The following is a 17,768-nucleotide window of genomic DNA, read 5'->3' as shown; positions in this document are numbered from 1 at the left end:
TTGCACATTATGCAAACCACGCAGAAGGTTGAATGAGGTTTCAGCTTAGTTCTCAATCCATATTACACCCCCCCCCATGAAAGCTGTTTACAGGAAGGAAGGCTGTGCTGACATTGGCCTCCATTGCCTGAGTGAATCACTCTGACCATGACCAGGAAGATTTGGGAGGTAGCACACCCAGAAAGGAGCCAATTCCTGCTCCAAGCACGTAGGATTTCCCCTTTCCTGAGTCTGTACTCATTGCACTCAGTAATAACTGCCCAGTTCCAGATTGAACTACTGTAGGTCAGAGGCTCATAGTTACCAAATGCAAGAGTATATATAGAGTATAGGTGAAATAAGGATTGGGTAATGGATTGACATCTGCAAGGCATGTTTGGGTGACAAACATGGGGCAGGGCTCCTCCCTCTTGTGATCCAGTGCCACCCTTTTAGCAAGCTTAAATCTCACCAGCCTGACCCAGTGATGAACATTCGGAACCAGATTCTGAAGGCACCATGAAGGCCAGGAGCATCTTAGCCTTGGTGGGACTGCTGGCCCTCTGGACACAGCTCTCACCTGCATCTTGCATGCCACCACTAGGTAGGTTTTGAATGAAGCTGCTTCTCCTTCTGTCTGATACCAGAGTTGAATATAAAATATATTTTGCTGATCAAGCCATCTATGACCTTTTGTGGGAGGTGGGTTATTGGTTGGTATGTCTTTGTTATGTATTTATGTGAGCCAGTGTGGTGTAGTGGTTAAGAGCAGTAGTCTCGTAATCTGGTGAACCGGGTTCGCTTCCCCGCTCCTCCACATGCAGCTGCTGGGTGACCTTGGGCCAGTCACACTTCTTTGAAGTCTCTCAGCCCCACTCACCTCACAGAGTGTTTGTTGTGGGACGAAGGGAAAGGAGAATGTTAGCCGCTTTGAGACTTCTTACGGTAGTGATAAAGCGGAATATCAAATCCAAACACTTCTTGGTTTCTCATTTTGTATTTTTATGTTGTACACTGCTCTGTGATCTTTGGACGAAGGGAGGTATATAAATTTAATTTTCAAAAAATGAAATGAAATGGTACTGTTTACCAGTTTCTGAGGCCCTTGCTTCAAGTTTCACTGCTCTCAGTGTGAAAAACTTGTGGTAGGACAACAAGGAACAATTTTCTGGCAAAGGACCTGCTGGGCCTTTTGGATCGTTTACTGGCAAACAGTACTTAGCTCTGCTCAGGAATTCTAACAAATTCCCCCTCAAATACTAAGAGTTAAATGGATTTATTTTTTTAGTTCCTTACACAAAAAATATATATGCAGATTTGTTCTAATGATGTTGAGTAAACAATAGAATGCCATCCTGCCAAAACTGGTTAAAATCAGTGCAGTTTTGAAAGGTTCGATCTATAATCTTGACTGCAAATGGTGACCAATTGTAATCAAAAATTCTCCTCAATATCAGAAACTGTCATGGAAAATTTGCTTCCTCTTGTGCTTCAGATGAAATCCTGTAGTTCCAAGTCCACTTACAAGGGCTGCATTCAGAGGAAATCACAAACAAGTTAACAGTATTCTCCCTTGTGAGAAAGAATGTCAATATGCTTTTTTAAAATAAATGTTTCTATAAACTAAAACATAAAAATATATTTGCATGTCCTGCAGGTGGCTAAGTTAGAACCTTTCTCTGTTGCATTGAATTTTCAGTGTGTAGCAGCTTCTCTCTCTGTTTTTAATCAAGGAGCAGTGCACTATATACACCTTTAGGCGCCAGGCAAAAATGTTCCTTTTTAACCTGCCCTTTGCCTGACCTGATCTACATCCTATGCCCTTTTTAAAATGCTGGCTCTTTGGGGGGTTTTTTATTGGGTTGCTGTTTGTATTTTGATTCTATGTATGTGATCCTTTATGTCAGTGATGGCCATACTTGGCCCTCCAGATGTTTGGGGACTACAGTTCCCATCATCCCTGACCACTGGTCCTGTTAGCTAGGGATGATGGGAGTTGTAGTCCAAAAACAGCTGGAGAGCCAAGTTTGGCCATCACTGCTTTATGTGAACCGCCCTGAGACCTTCAGGTACAGGGTGGTATAGAAATTATATAAATAATAATAATAATCCCGTATCACCCTTCCGGCTGTGTGAAGTGGTATATATGTACCACTTCTCAAACAGGTCTTCTTATACTTCCACCGAACCATTTACTGAAGAATTGTATTCTTCCCATACATTCCCATCTTCATTCAACTTCTGCTCATTCAGCTTTCGATTCCCATGGACTGATTTTGTGATGCAACCCGCAATCACCCAAAGTCTAGTAACCATTAACTCAATGGCTGGTTATGTATAATTCACATAGGACTTTCCTGTGCACATAATGTTTTGCTATCCTTGTTTCATTTAACTTCACAGCAATGCTTTTAGGCATAGTATATTTGGGTATTTGTTAACCCTGCTATTTTCTACTTCCAGAAAAATTTGGAACTTGCCCCCCAAATCCATTCAAATGCAGTGTAAAGGGACAGGATGCTTGCAACCATGACTATGACTGCGAGGGGATTCAAAAGTGCTGCTACTTCAATTGTGGCAAGGTTTGCAGAAACCCACAAGGTATGGTGTATGGCTAAACCTGGTTCTTCTGTGTTGGCTTTTTGTGGCTGATTTCCTACGATACGTTGTCATTTAGTGCTTTAGGTTAGCCTGAGACACAGTAATCTGCTGAAGGCAATCAAATGAACTTTATGTTTAAATAAGGATCTGTAGTTAGGATTCCCCAGACCAAAACCAATACTCTATCCATTCCCCATGAGTAGAAACCGCAGGTAGGAAAAAGCTATGTAAGGATCTGTGAGGCTCTAAAGTATATAAAGAACCATTGTGGATGTTGATTGCAATTACATAGCTGCCAGAATTCATAATAACTGACCCACTCTGGCAGATATATAAGATGAAATAGACAATGGGCCACCTTTTTAATCATTGCTCCATCCCCCAAAATGGGAAGATAAACACAAAATGTCACTTTGTACAAAGCATAGCTTTGATACAAAGTATTATCTTCCATAACTGTAACATAGAAACAAAGTGCTACTCTCAATGGAAGAGCAAAGGCAGCCTCTCTCTATTAACAGCTGGTTCTTTGGAATTCAATTTGGGCGCCACCCAAATTCCCAAGTTCTCTCTCTCTTAAGCACACAACACCCGTCTTCATTGGAGAAGAGCTTCTACTTTCAGCAATTACAGTGGATGCTCGGGTTGCGAACATGATCCATGTGGGATGCACATTCACAACCTGCAGCATTCACAACCCACAGCGGTGCATCTACACACACGTGGGTTGCGACTCATCTCTTCTGCGCATGCGCAAAGTGCAATTTGGTGCTTCTGTGCATGCGCGACAGCCAAAACCCGGAAGCAACCCATTCCGGTACTTCCGGGTTTTGGCAGTGGATGGCGCTGTGGGTTAAATCACAGAGCCTAGGACTTGCCGATTAGAAGGTCGGCGGTTTGAATCCCGGTGACGGGGTGAGCTCCTGTTGCTCGGTCCCTGCTCCTGTCAACCTAGCAGTTTGAAAGTATGTCAAAGTGCAAGTAGATAAATAGGTACTGCTCTGGTGGGAAGGTAAACAGTGTTTCCGTGTGCTGCTCTGGTTTCGGTGTTCCGTTGCGCCAGAAGCGGCTTAGTCATGCTGGCCACATGACCCAGAAGCTGTCTGCAGACAAACACCGGCTCCCTCGGCCTATAGAGTGAGATGAACACGCAACCCCAGAGTCGTCTGCAACTGGACCTAATGGTCAGGGGTCCTTTTACCCTTTACCTTTAACCCCCCAAAAAAACGCAACCTGAAGCATCTGTAACCCGAAGTATGACTGTCGTTACATCAGGTTACATGTGAATCTCAAGGTCATTGATGTTACCTTTCTCAAGATTCACATGTAATGTGATGTTACCAAACAGTGGCCACAAGGAAGAAAGATTTGCCATTTAGTAACACAAATTGTTACCTAACAACATAGGTGATGAATAGTCGAGCAAGGAGTCTCTGACCCATGCAATTAGTTTCAGGCAAAGATCCGTGAAACTTCGCCAAAGTGTTTGTACCCTGGAACTCTGTTAAATGGGGACTCCTCCTGGAGATTGCGGCCTAAGGTATCATTCACGAACTTGGCTTGAGGGGCTGCCCCGTCTATGCCCATCTGTGGGGCTGCACTACATGGGTTTTATTTATTTATTTTTCGTTTTTTGCATTTCTACCTCTCATTTTTTTAAAAAATCCCTACAACAACCCTGAGAAGTAGGTTAGGCTAAGAGACAGTGACTGGCCCAAGGCCACCCAGTGAGCCCCATAGCCAGTTGGGGATTTGAACCCTGGTCTCCCAAGTCCTAGTCTGACACTCTAACCATAAGGCCACGCTGGATCTTGATGCGCTCTTGATGAAATGTGGGGCTTTGGACATGCATAGGTGAGCTAGTTATCTGAAGCATTTGTCTGGCTCTGGAAACACAAAATGAACAGTCATGTGGTGGGTTTTCTCTGTTACAGAAAAAGCTGGCAGCTGCCCCATCCTTCCATATTTCTGCTCCGTCCCAGGAGGAGATCTTTGCAGCAGTGATTACGATTGTCTAGAAAAGAAAAAGTGCTGTTATTTAAATTGTGGAAAAAGTTGTGTAGACCCATGAGAAAATAAAGGTATTGCCTGTGTCTCTCTTCTCGTCCTTCCCTAGTATCTCAGTTAAAATCATAGTGTTTTCTTATCCAACTCCCTGCAATGTAGAATTCACAACTAAGGAATCCTTTTACTCATTTGATATGAAAATTCTCCTGACAAGGGAACTTTTGTCAGCAACTCCTGACTGGAACAAAGAAAACACAAAAGTTTTTCTAAGTTTTTCTGAAGGAACACAGTCTGATGGAATATATGAATAATTTCCTAATGAAGGATGTTCTGCAACAAATATCATTCTTTTGCAAAAAATATATAAAATATATAAAAAAAATTAAAATCATTTAACTGTTTGGTATCTCTTGCTCTGTGGAGTTAATGTGACAACAGTGACTTAATTCCGCTTTGCTAGGAAGGATAAATTGATAATATTTCCTTCAGAAGAGCATTTTCTGGGTATTGGAAAATTGTATTATTTGCCACAAGCAGAAAGCACTTAAACGCCTTCACATTTAAAGCACAGCACATGGGTTGGTACCTGAACGCAAAATAAATCTCAAAACAAGAGTTTCAGGAAGTTTGACTGAGGAAGGTTCATAAATAAACTGAACCAAATTTCTTCTCCATTCCCAATATCTGCCCCCCAATATCCCAATATTTGTTATATTTACATTGTAATTCTTGGCCTACTGTATATCCTTCCAGATATAAATTGCCAGCAGCTGTCATTGTCCTGTCATCTTAGGGTGAAAGCTGCTTGCAGGGAGCAAATTCTGAATCATCCATCCATTATTCAATTGTCTCTTTGAGCTCAGAGAAACTATGGAATGGGTGGTAATTCTAATTGCCATTCCAAAAATATTGTAGCTGTAGTGTTTGTGGTCTGTCCAGACATGCCCAATCAGTAATTGAAACTCCCTGCCTAGGGTGCAGTTCCTGCCATAGCTAAGTGAGAACTTGTTGGAGTCTTAGTTTTGTCTGTGCAGCAAGTGGTAGCTGCTATATGGAGTTGTTATCAGAAATCAATACTACTGACACTTTCCTGCTGCTTCCTAACATTTGGGAAAACCTGCTGGTTTCCTCACACAGTGAGTACCCTTCCCAAGCCCGCAAAAGTGTTTTGGGGGGGGGGGACATAGTTCCCTGCAAAATGTGAGTAATGTAAAAAAAAAAAAAAAGGGTAAAGGTAAAGGACCCATAAGGGACGCAGGTGGCGCTGTGGGTTAAACCACAGAGCCTAGGACTTGCTGATCAGAAGGTCCGCGGTTCGAATCCCCGCGATGGGGTGAGCTCCCATTGCTCGGTCCCTGCTCCTGCCAACCTAGCAGTTCAAAAGCACGTCAAAGTGCAAGTAGATAAATAGGTACTGCTCCAGCGGGAAGGTAAACGGCGTTTCCGTGCACTGCTCTGGTTCGCCAGAAGCGGCTTAGTCATGCTGGCTACATGACCTGGAAGCTGTACGCCAGCTCCCTTGGCCAATAAAGCGAGATGAGCGCCAACAACCCCAGAGTCGGTCACGACTGGACCTAATGGTCAGGGGTCCCTTTACCTTTACTAAAGGACCCATGGATGGTTAAGTCCAATCAAAGGCAACTATGGGGTTGCAGCGCTCATCTCACTTTCAGGCTGAGGAAGCCATCGTTTGTCCACAGACAGCCTTCTGGGTCATGTGGCCAGCACGACTAAACCGCTTCTGGTGCAACAGAACACCGTGACGGAAACCAGAGCACACAGAAACGGCATTAACCTTCCCGCTGCAGCTGTGCCTATTTATCTACTTGCACTGGTATACTTTCAAACTGCTAGGTTGGCAGGAGCTGGGACAGAGCAACAGGAGCTCACTCTGTTGTAGGGATTCGAACTGCCCACCTTTCAGTCAGCAAGCCCAAGAGGCTCAGTGGTTTAGACCACAGAACCACCCACGCCTCTGAGAATGTGAGTAACTGAGCATTTATTGCATGAAAAAATAATTGCCTACAAAAGAGCCCATCACTCATGTATTGTGGGGGATGAAGCCCTCATGGTCCCTAAGGGTTGGCTCCTGTGTTATGGGTGGAATTCAGCACCATGCTCTTCCAATCATTCCATCTATTGAAGCATTTGAGCTCCGCTTGGACGCTTTTCTGAGGGCTCTCCCCAACTGTCCTCAAAACACTTTTTGTGGGGATGGCTAGGTCAAGGAAGGGGGAAAGCCCTGTTGTGCAAGCAGAAATCCTTTCACTGGGCTTTCCCTGACAGGACTCATGATGCCAATCCCGCCCTTAATTTATTTCCACCCCCCAAATGTCAGTGGCAGGTGGGGGAAAATCATGATCAGGGGTGCAGTGAGACAGGACTATTCTAGCCATTCTCCACACACTGAAGTCCAAATGCAAACCATCCCAAAAACACAGCATTCAGCGCTGGGGAATCGGAGACTGCCTGCCCACCTACAGATTGTTATTTGGATCACAGACACCTGAAGTTTCCTCTTGAGGTTTGGAATGAAAGGAAAAGCTGATATCAGCACATTTCCTGTGAAATCTCAGGTGTTGGACCACTGCAACTTCCACACTTCTCCCAGATATCTCATTGTCAGTGTCAGGGTTTTTTTTACACTCCATGATGATTGAATTGCTCCATGGAATACACCAGATAAGCTATCCATGTTTGCTGCTCTTTTTGACACTGGGAAGTTTTGTAAGGCTTTCCAGTGTTGCAGGAGAGTGTCCAGAGAGATCTTTTGCAATGCTGATTAAGACAGAAATGACCACATCTTCTGCTGTTTTATAGCAGCCATAAGTCAAGGGGTTCAACAGACAAATATATAAGCCTAGGAGGGAAGTGACGTTTCTGCACTGGAAGAAAACAGCATGGTCTTCAAGGAGAAAACAACATACCTCCTACTTTGGAAAGCTGACAAGATATTTGGGAAAGTTTAAACCCAGGCTTCAGCCTTAGTCATCTTCAGGAACAATGTCATGAAGACGTTGACCACCTTTCTCATTGCGGAGGTATCAGTCTGGGAGCTACTTCTGTGCGGAGTGTGATCTGACTGACTGCAGAGGAATGCGTATGAAATACACAACTGCAAAAAGTATGTTCAGGTAATAAGACCCACACCTAAATAGGAAAGGAATGTAGCTCAGTGGCAGAGCACATGCATTTCAGAAAAAGGTATCGGGTTCAAATCTCAGCAACTCCAGGTGAAGGAGGTGAGGACAGGTGACCCCACCTAGGCCCGAAGTCACACCCCCCACCCAGGCCTCAAAACTGTCCAAAATTCCCTTTCTCCTAAAAATCCAAAACAGCTTTCTCTGCTCTTCTCTGCTTTTCTCACAAGATGCATAGGAAAAATGTTATTCTTTTATCAGTACGAGAAGGCTTCAAAAGGCTAATGAATAGGCTCTGTTCAAAGCAAGCCTGAGAACTGACTTTTATCTCATTCAGTTGCAACATCTTTGGACATGCTGAACCGCGAGACTCCTCGACCCCCTTGGCTTCTCACCCCCCTTCCCAAAGACAGGCACTTTCTGTACATGCTCAGGAACCTCAACATGGGGCAGGACTCCTGAAGAGGGAGGAGAAAGGGGAGGGAACTGGAAGGGGAATATATGTTCTGTGCAAATAACTCTGAACTCATGCTTGTTTGTGAACTATCACACTTGCTCCTTCTACCAGTTCATGGATGGTAGAAACAAAGCTTTTCTCCGAAACTATTCCTTGAGTGTCTGTTGACTCCCATCTCCCTTTCCCGGGCGCAATATCTTTCCCACCCGAGGGCAAAGCCTCATAAGGCTACACAGGTAGAGCTATTATGTTGCACCTCATTTTGGACTTTGGCTGTGGTTCTGGCACTGCCCCTGTTAATTCCTGGCTGCATTGCCTGTGTGCTACCTGAATGAGAACAATGCCCTCTGGTTACCACTGGCTCATGTGAATGAGCCCCGAATAATGCATGCTGATGAAGACTAATACAGAGGGAATGGTAAAGGTAAAGGGACCCCTGACCATTAGGTCCAGTCGTGACCGACTCTGGGGTTGTGGCGCTCATCTCGCTTTATTGGCCAAGGGAGCCGGCGTACAGCTTCCGGGTCATGTGGCCAGCATGACTAAGCCGCTTCTGGCGAACCAGAGCAGTGCACGGAAATGCCGTTTACCTTCTCGCCGGAGCGGTACCTATTTATCTACTTGCACTTTGATGTGCTTTCGAACTGCTAGGTTGGCAGGAGCAGGGACCGAGCAACGGGAGCTCAACCCGTTGCGGGGATTTGAACCACCGACCTTCTGATCGGCAAGTCTTAGGCTCTGTGGTTTAACCCACAGCGCCACCCGCATCCCCAGAGGGAATGGTACTGCATGAAATTTCTTGCTCTGGAATCGCTCCCAGTTCTTAGAGAACAGTCTAAAACTTATTAGCATGTTCATTAAAGAGGTGGTGAAAGAGAGCAATTGGCCGTTGGCAGAGGCTGGCTTTCAGTAATCAACTTCCCTGTTTCTGCCTTGTGGGGAAACCTCTTTCACAAGTTTGACAGTTGTGTTTTCCTTGCCAAATCAGCCCGAGAAATGAAGCAAATTCACAGTTGCAGCTAGGACCAGGGACCTATACAAATACAACCAGTCCTTTCTCCAGACCAAAGGTATGAAAATGCTAGCTTCCCATCAAACTTAAAAGCCACATTCTGAGGGTGCCATGAACACTCTTAACAGTTTGGGCAGAGAATATGGCAGTATTGGTACGTATCTATTCTTTAAATGTGTATTGGCCATTTCATCACACATCTTCAGCTGTCACCATCAATCCCTCTCTTGGGAAATGTTTGGTAAGATTGCTAAGAATTTGAGGTAAGTCTTGTAGACCCCCCAACAAAGTTTCCTCAATTTTCCAGCTATATGAAATGGCAGCTAATGTGCTGTGTGTCCCCTTTTTCCAAAGCTATGCACACAAAAAACATAAATTTCTGCCTGGAACCCTCTGCAAAGTGTGCCAGTTGAGACACAAGTGCTAACCACCCCATGAGGTTGGCTGCCATTTTCTTCTTTGTGTGCAGAGCTGCCTTTGTCCTGTCACACCTTAGAACTGGCAACATTGAGGTGCTGAGAGCAACAGAGTTTTTGTGGCCCAATCCAGATGTAACCAGAAGACCTTTGCTGCTGACAAACATTGTTGGGTTCAGGCCCAGAAATGAACGTCAAATGCTCCCTGGGGGGGGGGGGTGTAGAACTGTCTTCTTTTTGTTTCATGCAGTAATATATCTGCTGAAAGGTAAGTGCTCAAAGCTACAGTTTCTAGCTCAACCCAGACATGATTAGAATACTGTTCCTCGATCTAAAAATAATGGCATGTGGGCACCAAGGGCACAATCACTGGCCTTGAACTATGCCTGCACTTAATAAAATGAGTCACACCTACACTACAGGGGTACCTCAGGTTACATACGCTTCAGGTTACATATGCTTCAGGTTACACACTCCACTAAGCCAGAAATAGTGCTTCAGGTTAAGAACTTTGCTTCAGGATAAGAACAGAAATCGTGCTCCAGCGGTGCGGCGGCAGCAGGAGGCCCCATTAGCTAAAGTGGTGCTTCAGGTTAAGAACAGTTTCAGGTTAAGTACAGACCTCCGAAACGAATTAAGTACTTAACCCAAGGTACCACTGTACTCAGAAAATGTGACTTCTAAAGTGGGGTTTCCCAAACTATAAAACTCTGGAGAATTAAAGTTTGTGCAAGATGTTAATAGATTTTAGCACCATACTTCCCTCTGGTGGCAACTTGGTGAACTGTCCAAACCCTCCTACCTGAAACATTGTTTGTCAGTGAGTCTTAGAACATCCTCTTGCTGTATCTATTTGACTTAGCTTTTCAGACTCCCACTTTGAAACAACTGGCTCAGGCAGAGGTAACATATTGTAACACACCACCCCAATCTCCCCAAGTGGTGCAAAGTTTCAGGGGTTGTAGGCATGTTGGGACGATGAGGCATAATAGAGACTGTGATGCCTCTGTAATAAACAAAAATCTGCCCTTATTCCCTTCTGGGGGACACAAGAGCCCTTATAGAGTCCTTTGTAGGTTCTCCATCAGTAGGAGAAAATAACAGAGGCCAACCAGAGAATATGGAGAAGCAAAGCAGCTAGTAAGCCTGATCTTTATTGAAACTGTTGCAACAGGGTGCTCCTCTCACATGCAGGAAAGGAGGAGGACCCAGAACAAAAGTGTGCCTTATATAGACATTTTAAATTGCCTTCCCTGGAGCTCAAGACCACCCATCCATACATCATACATACATCACAGAAGGGGTGTAACCCAAGACCACCCCACACAAACTTCATACTTACATCACAGAAAAGGTGGTCTACAACAGAAATCTGAGTGCGTTGTTTATCTCCTGTCTGGCAGGTTACCTATAAATGGTCACTTGATTGGATACCCTGGGGAGCCTGGCCAGTCTTTTGTAATGACAAATGCTTAGTTCCTGAACCAGGTCACAGGCTCACCCTATTCATACACAGACATACCCTTAGGACAGGATTTGTGAACGAAAAGACAATGGGGAGGCTTTTCCATTTTCCTTCAACCTTGCAGAGAAATATTTGAGGCCAATTTGGGAGGGACAAAATGGTTTCAGGACTTTTTCTGTGGGGTTTCAGACATGTGGTTTATATATGCAATTATGAACAGTTTATCTTTTATATGTATGTAAGACCTTAATGTTTTTTATTTCACCTTTATGATACAGTATATGGTATATTTGCACATAAATGCAACCTGCTCATAGATGAAGGGATTGCATAGCCTTCAACATTTCCCTGATGAAAATAGGGACATCCTATTCCATAATAATAATTTTACTGTTTACACCGCGCTCATCTAACTGGGTTGCCCCAGCCACTCTGGGTGACTTCCAACACATATAAAAACATAATAAAACACTAAACATTTTTTTTAAAAAAAACCTTCCCTATACAGGGCTTCTGTAAGATGGCTTGGGGGTTGCATAACTCCATACCCTCCATTATATCTCTCATGGAAATAGGGACGTCCTAAGGGAAAGCGGGACATTCCGGGATCAAATCAGAAATGGGGATGGCTTCTGTAAATCCAGGACTGTCCTGGAAAATTGGGACACTTTGAGGGTCTGGGATCGCAGAGGATAAGAGGAAGGAGGCCCAGCCACGAAATTAAAAGACGCCTGATTCTTGGGAGAAAAGCAATGACAAACCTAGGCAGCATCTTAAAAAGCAGAGACATCACCTTGCCAACAAAGGTTTGTATAGTTAAAGCTATGGTTTTCCCAGTAGTGATGTATGGAAGTGAGAGCTGGACCATAAAGAAGGCTGATCGCCGAAGAATTGATGCTTTTGAATTATGGTGCTGGAGGAGACTCTTGAGAGTCCCATGGACTGCAAGAAGATCAAACCTATCCATTCTGAAGGAAATCAGCCCTGAGTGCTCACTGGAAGGACAGATCCTGAAGCTGAGACTCCAATACTTTGGCCACCTCATGAGAAGAGAAGACTCCCTGGAAAAGACCCAGATGTTTGGAAAGATGGAGGGCACAAGGAGAAGGGGACGACAGAGGACGAGATGGTTGGACAGTGTTCTCGAAGCTACCAGCATGAGTTTGACCAAACTGCGGGAGGCAGTGGAAGACAGGAGGGCCTGGCGTGCTCTGGTCCATGAGGTCACAAAGAGTCGGACATGACTAAACGACTAAACAACAACAAGGAACACAAGTGGGCTTCCTGTGAGCATCTTCTTATCCACTGTGTGAGCAGAATGCTGAGAAAGGTGGACAATGATCCACATTCCTTTGATATGATTGTCACACTCCAGACCCTGCTATGATCATTGTGAACACTGAACACAGCGATGTCCAACTGGTCGACCGCGATCGACAGGTAGATCCCTGGTCGATCGTGGCCGATTGCGGGATCCTTATCGATTGCAGAATTAAAAGCAATGTACAACGAATGTTTTATAGCCTTCTGCCGACGTTAGTTGGCCTTGTTGTTTTTTTGCGCTTGTCTGTGTTGTAGTTAATGGATAGCCTTTCCCCCCTACTAAAAGAAGCTCAGCAACTCTGCCCCCCCAAAAAAGCTCAATAACTTCTTTTGCCTCTCCCCCCTAAATAAAACTCTTCCTCCCTCCAAGGACAATGGGTAGACCAGGTTTTTTTTAATACTGGGAGTAGATCGCAGTCTCTTGGGAGTTGGACGTGCCTAACAGATGCTAACCAACCAAGAACCATGTTGGCCTGTAAACTGGATTGCATAGGTGTTATGTACTGAGTGGAATAGGATCCAAAATGCAGCAGTCTGATTGGTCCACAGGAGCCACCCAATCCAGCCCCAGGTGGAAGTGAATCCGCAACCTGATTGGCCTACAGAAGAATCCTGGAATTAGCCAATCACGTGGGGCCCATTGTGTAAATAATGTATATAAAGCAGACATTCTGGGGGAACTTCCATTCCTCCTCACCACTATGAGCTGAATAAAGAGCATGAAATCTACTCTCGACTCCGAGTATATTTCAATAGGCTAAAAGCCCTAACCATTTCTGGGGTTCTCTTCAGCTCCATGCAGCAGACTCAGTTTCTCAGATCATTGCTTAGTATAAATTGCTAAAAAAAAGAAGAATGATGAGATAAAATAATTACAAATGGCAAAGCTCTGATCTAGACATCTTTATTGGTAGATTTGTGTTTCAGCCGGATCACGCCAAGATTCCATTGGATGACTCTGGGAACAAGTTGTCTCCTTCTCTGCAGAAGCATCCTGTGTCTCAGGTACTTTATACTGGATCCACACAGCGCAAGGCGCAGTCAGAAAAGCAGCACTTCTTCACCCCTTTGCACTGAGTGTCATGAGTACACTCACTCCCGAATATTTTAGGACATTTGAAAACTTTTTCAGGGCAGTTTTTAGGCTTTTCTGTAGTAAAGATGGGTGACAACACATAAGCATTATACTTTTTCTTTTTAAAAAAATGTTCTACCCATAAAATGATTCACCCGTAGCCACGTGGCTCATTTTTCAAAGCCCTGAAGATTAGCATTTAGGGATCGCCTTGTCAGGGACCTAAGTGAATGAGGTAACTGGAATCGTGCCATTTTTAGGTTCCAAAGGCTCTTAGACATACAAGTTAGTAAGCAGACGTGGAACATCATTTCATGCAATTGGCAAGCCACATGAATAACTATACTAATAATTTATTATTTATACCCCGTCCATCTGGCTAGGTTTTCCCAGACGCTCTGGGCGGCTCCCAACAGAATATTAAAAACACGATAAAACATCAAACATTAAAAACTTCCCTAAACGGCTGTCTTCAGATGTCTTCCAAAAGTCAGATAGTTGTTTATTTCCTTGACATCTGATGGGAGGGCGTTCCACAGGGCAGGCACCACTACCGAGAAGGCCATCTGCCTGGTTCCCTATAACCTCACATCTTGCAGTGAGGGAACCACCAGAAGGCCCTCAGAGATGGATCTCAGTGTCCTGGCAGAATGATGAGGGTGGAGATGCTCCTCCAGGTATATATGAATGTTCTGGACTAGGTTCGCCTGGGATTCTGCTCTTCCTTTGCCAGCTGCGAAGCACTATCTGCCAGCCATGTTTCATGCCCTGAGCTCCATCTCTGGCTCATGCCGCCTCCTCAAGCTACTGACCTTCTGGACCCTGGACTGGAAAGCGTACACTCTTGGAATGGATAGGTTAAGGCTGTCCACAGACCTGCCATGGTCCCCAGCCTGCTGGATCAGACTGAAGTATGATCGAGTGCAGCCTTCTATCTCTCAGTGGCCAATCAGATGTGCCTATGAAGCCCAGAAGCAGGAAAGAGACACAAAACTCCTTTCCCACTCACGGACTCCAACATCAGCAGCAGAGCAGACTCCCATGAGACAGTGGTGGACTCTTCTTCCTTGGAGGTTATTAAGCGGAGTTTGGATGGCCATCTCTCATGGCTGCATTATCTGAGGTTCCCTCACTGCCTGACTCTACCATTCTATGATCTACTGTGGGGAGAGGCATTCTGCCGTTTCGATGTTTGACATTTTTTAATGTTTTTACATTTGGCTGGAAGCCACCCAGTGTGGCTGGGGAAAGGGCGAGGTATAAATATCCTTAGTATTGTTTTATTAATAATTATTAAATTTGCATACCGCCCTATACCCGCAGGTCTCAGGGCGGTTCACAATATAAAAACACAGAATAAAAACAGAAACAACAGAATAACCCCTCCCCCCCCAAAAAAACCCACCACGTTTAATGCAAAGCGTGATTTAATGCTTCTGCGCATGCATGAGAGTCAAAACCCAGAAGTAACCCGTTTCAGTACTTCCAGGTTCGGCACAGTGCGCAATCCGAAAACACGCAACCTGAAGCGTCTGTAACCCGAGGTATGACTGTAATGCCGACTGAGTCTGCTACTGCCTGGCAAAATGGAAATAGGAACATCATCCCCTTGGGATGATGCCCACCTGTTAACATGCCGGGGACGGTTCCCAAGCGCCCTTATCGGGTGTGTACGAACTGCAAGGTTGGACACAGCTCATGAGAAAACAGTGTGTGATCAACTGCACAGGAATGCAATGGACAGGGAATGGTGCACTTAGTGTGGCAGCCAACCAGAATGCCCCAGCCACACCCAGGACACAACCCACCAATCATGCAGCTACACGCAGCAACAGGAAGGCCAGATAAACAAAGGCACACAGAGGATTAGAACACACTCTGCATTCCACATCGCACAACTCACAAGCATCCCAGATGTGCACATAGGTTGCCACCCTCCACCCCCAACATATGCCCACAATACCCCCCCCTAGAGGCAGGAACTGGAACACCATACCATTCACAGGCTGGAGGCAGGTTTTGCCGCAGGGGCCTGGGCAGCATTTCAGTGAACTTGGGCACTGAGTGTCGTTCAAGCACTTGTTCCCAGCGGGTTTCCCATGGCAGATGGCATCGTTGCGAGGACAATCCCCAAGTTTAACTTAAAAAATGGAAAAAGGAAGAATTTCAGTGACACCAGTGAGAGTGCAGGAATAGTTAGGAGCATTCTTCTGAGAGAACAAAAGTAGGGAGAAGATGCAGAGACAAATGGAGAAAAGACCTTGGCAGTGAAAATGAAAATAAAATTATATATTTTCCCCATCATGTTTCTGACCTCTTGGTTTTACTTTGGGGTCAGCTGGTTTCATCCAAAGGATAAGAAAGACACACACCTGCAATCTCAAAGTTGCACAGATATTATTTGTGGGGACCCAAATGTACTACTAGGATCCAAATATATTATCAGCAAATACTGTCCATCTTCTCCTCACATTTAATTTGCTATTCTCTTTAAATAGATCCATCTCCCACTTTTCTGGAGAAAGTCACAAAGCAGTTTGCATAGAAATATTAAAACAATGGGCATGAATTAAAACTGTATAATGAAACAGACAAGCACCGCAGGAGACCTGCATTATCCCCAGCTGCTTACGTGTTAGGAAATAAACCCTCACAAAGCCCATTTGGGAGCCCCAACACAACAGGACCTTTCCGAGCAGTTCCCCTCAAGACTTACTGCCCAAAAAAGGACGTCCCTCCGTTGTGGCACAAGTGGGTGGCGCCACTTGGCACAAGATGAAGAAGCCAAGGAAGATGAAAATGCTGGTCAACCTCATGATGCTGTTAGCAACTGCCCCTCAGTCGGCTGATTAGAGATGGCCAAGGTTGGCATTTATATATCCTTTGGCATACAGCTTTGGAAACAAGCCAAGACTCTTGTTTTTCTGGCTTTTCATGTTGAGGAACAGGTAGATCGTGTCCAAGGCCCATTTAATTACCAATTTATAATAATAATAATTTATTATTTATACCCCGCCCATCTGGCTGGGCCTCCCCAGCCACTCTGGGCGGCTTCCATAAAAACCAAAAATACAATAAAATATCACACGTTAAAAACTTCCCTGAACAGGGCTGCCTTAAGATGTCTTCTGAATGTCAGGTAGTTGTTTATCGCTTTGACATCTGCTGGAAGGGCGTTCCACAGGGCGGGCACCATTACCGAGAAGGCCCTCTGCCTGGTTCCCTGTAGCTTTGCTTCTCGCAATGAGGGAACCGCCAGAAGGCCCTCGGCACTGGATCTCAGTGTCCGGGCTGAACAATGGGGGTGGAGACGCTCCTTCAGGTATACAGGACCGAGGCCGTTTAGGGCTTTAAAGGTCAGCACCAACACTTTGAATTGTGCTCGGAAACGTACTGGGAGCCAATGTAGGTCTTTCAAGACCGGTGTTATATGGTCTCGGCGGCCGCCCCCAGTCACCAGTCTAGCTGCCGCATTCTGGATTAGTTGTAGTTTCCGAGTCACCTTCAAAGGTAGCCCCACGTAGAGCGCATTGCAGTAGTCCAAGCGGGAGATAACCAGAGCATGCACCACTCTGGCGAGACAGTTCGCGGGCAGATAGGGTCTCAGCCTACGTACCAGATGGAGCTGGTAAACAGCTGCCCTGGACACAGATTTGACCTGTGCCTCCATGGACAGCTGTGAGTCCAAAATGACTCCCAGGCTGCGCACCTGGTCCTTCAGGGGCACAGTTACCCCATTCAGGACCAGGGAATCCTCCACACCTGCCCGCCTCCTGTCCCCCAAAAACAGTACTTCTGTCTTGTCAGGATTTAACCTCAATCTGTTAGCCGCCATCCATCCTCCAACCGCCTCCAGACACTCACACAGGACCTTCACCGCCTTCACTGGTTCTGATTTAAAAGAGAGGTAGAGCTGGGTATCATTCGCATACTGATGAACACCCAGCCCAAACCTCCTGATGATCTCTCCCAGCGGCTGCATGTAAATGTTGAAAAGCATGGGGGAGAGGACAGAACCCTGAGGCACCCCACAAGTGAGATCCCAGGGGTCTGAACACTCATCCCCCACCACCACTTTCTGAACACGGCCCAGGAGGAAGGAGCGGAACCACTGTATAACAGTGCCCCCAGCTCCCAGCCCCTCAAGACGGTCCAGAAGGATGCTATGGTTGATGGTATCAAACGCCGCTGAGAGATCCAGCAGAACCAGGAAACAGCTCTCACCTTTGTCCCTAGCCCGCCGGAGATCATCAACCAGTGCGACCAAGGCAGTTTCAGTCCCATGATGAGGCC

The 17,768-nt window shown here is 45.5% G+C and overlaps 1 protein-coding gene and 1 long non-coding RNA gene across 2 annotated transcripts; one reads left to right on the top strand and one right to left on the bottom strand.

Moving 5' to 3' along the window:
* Positions 1–445: 445 nt before the first annotated feature.
* Positions 446–4,673, top strand: LOC308587451. The gene is made up of 3 exons (XR_014008396.1): positions 446–583; positions 2,443–2,580; positions 4,515–4,673. It is a non-coding gene; the product is annotated as an uncharacterized lncRNA (long non-coding RNA).
* An 8,271-nt stretch (positions 4,674–12,944) lies between these two features.
* On the bottom strand, positions 12,945–16,299 carry LOC308587732 (whey acidic protein-like). The gene is made up of 3 exons (XM_081195500.1): positions 16,192–16,299; positions 15,472–15,615; positions 12,945–13,619 (listed from the first exon to the last, which is right to left on the bottom strand). The coding sequence occupies exons 1-3, from the start codon at positions 16,289–16,291 to the stop codon at positions 13,411–13,413; spliced, it is 453 nt and encodes a 150-aa protein (XP_081051626.1). The 5' UTR covers positions 16,292–16,299; the 3' UTR covers positions 12,945–13,410.
* Positions 16,300–17,768: the final 1,469 nt, after the last annotated feature.

This window comes from Podarcis bocagei (assembly GCF_964188305.1).
Source record: "Podarcis bocagei genome assembly, chromosome: 5".
Taxonomy (NCBI): domain Eukaryota; kingdom Metazoa; phylum Chordata; class Lepidosauria; order Squamata; family Lacertidae; genus Podarcis; species Podarcis bocagei.
The sequence above is the reverse complement of the archived record's forward strand: the minus strand, read 5'-3'. Positions and strand labels throughout refer to the sequence as shown.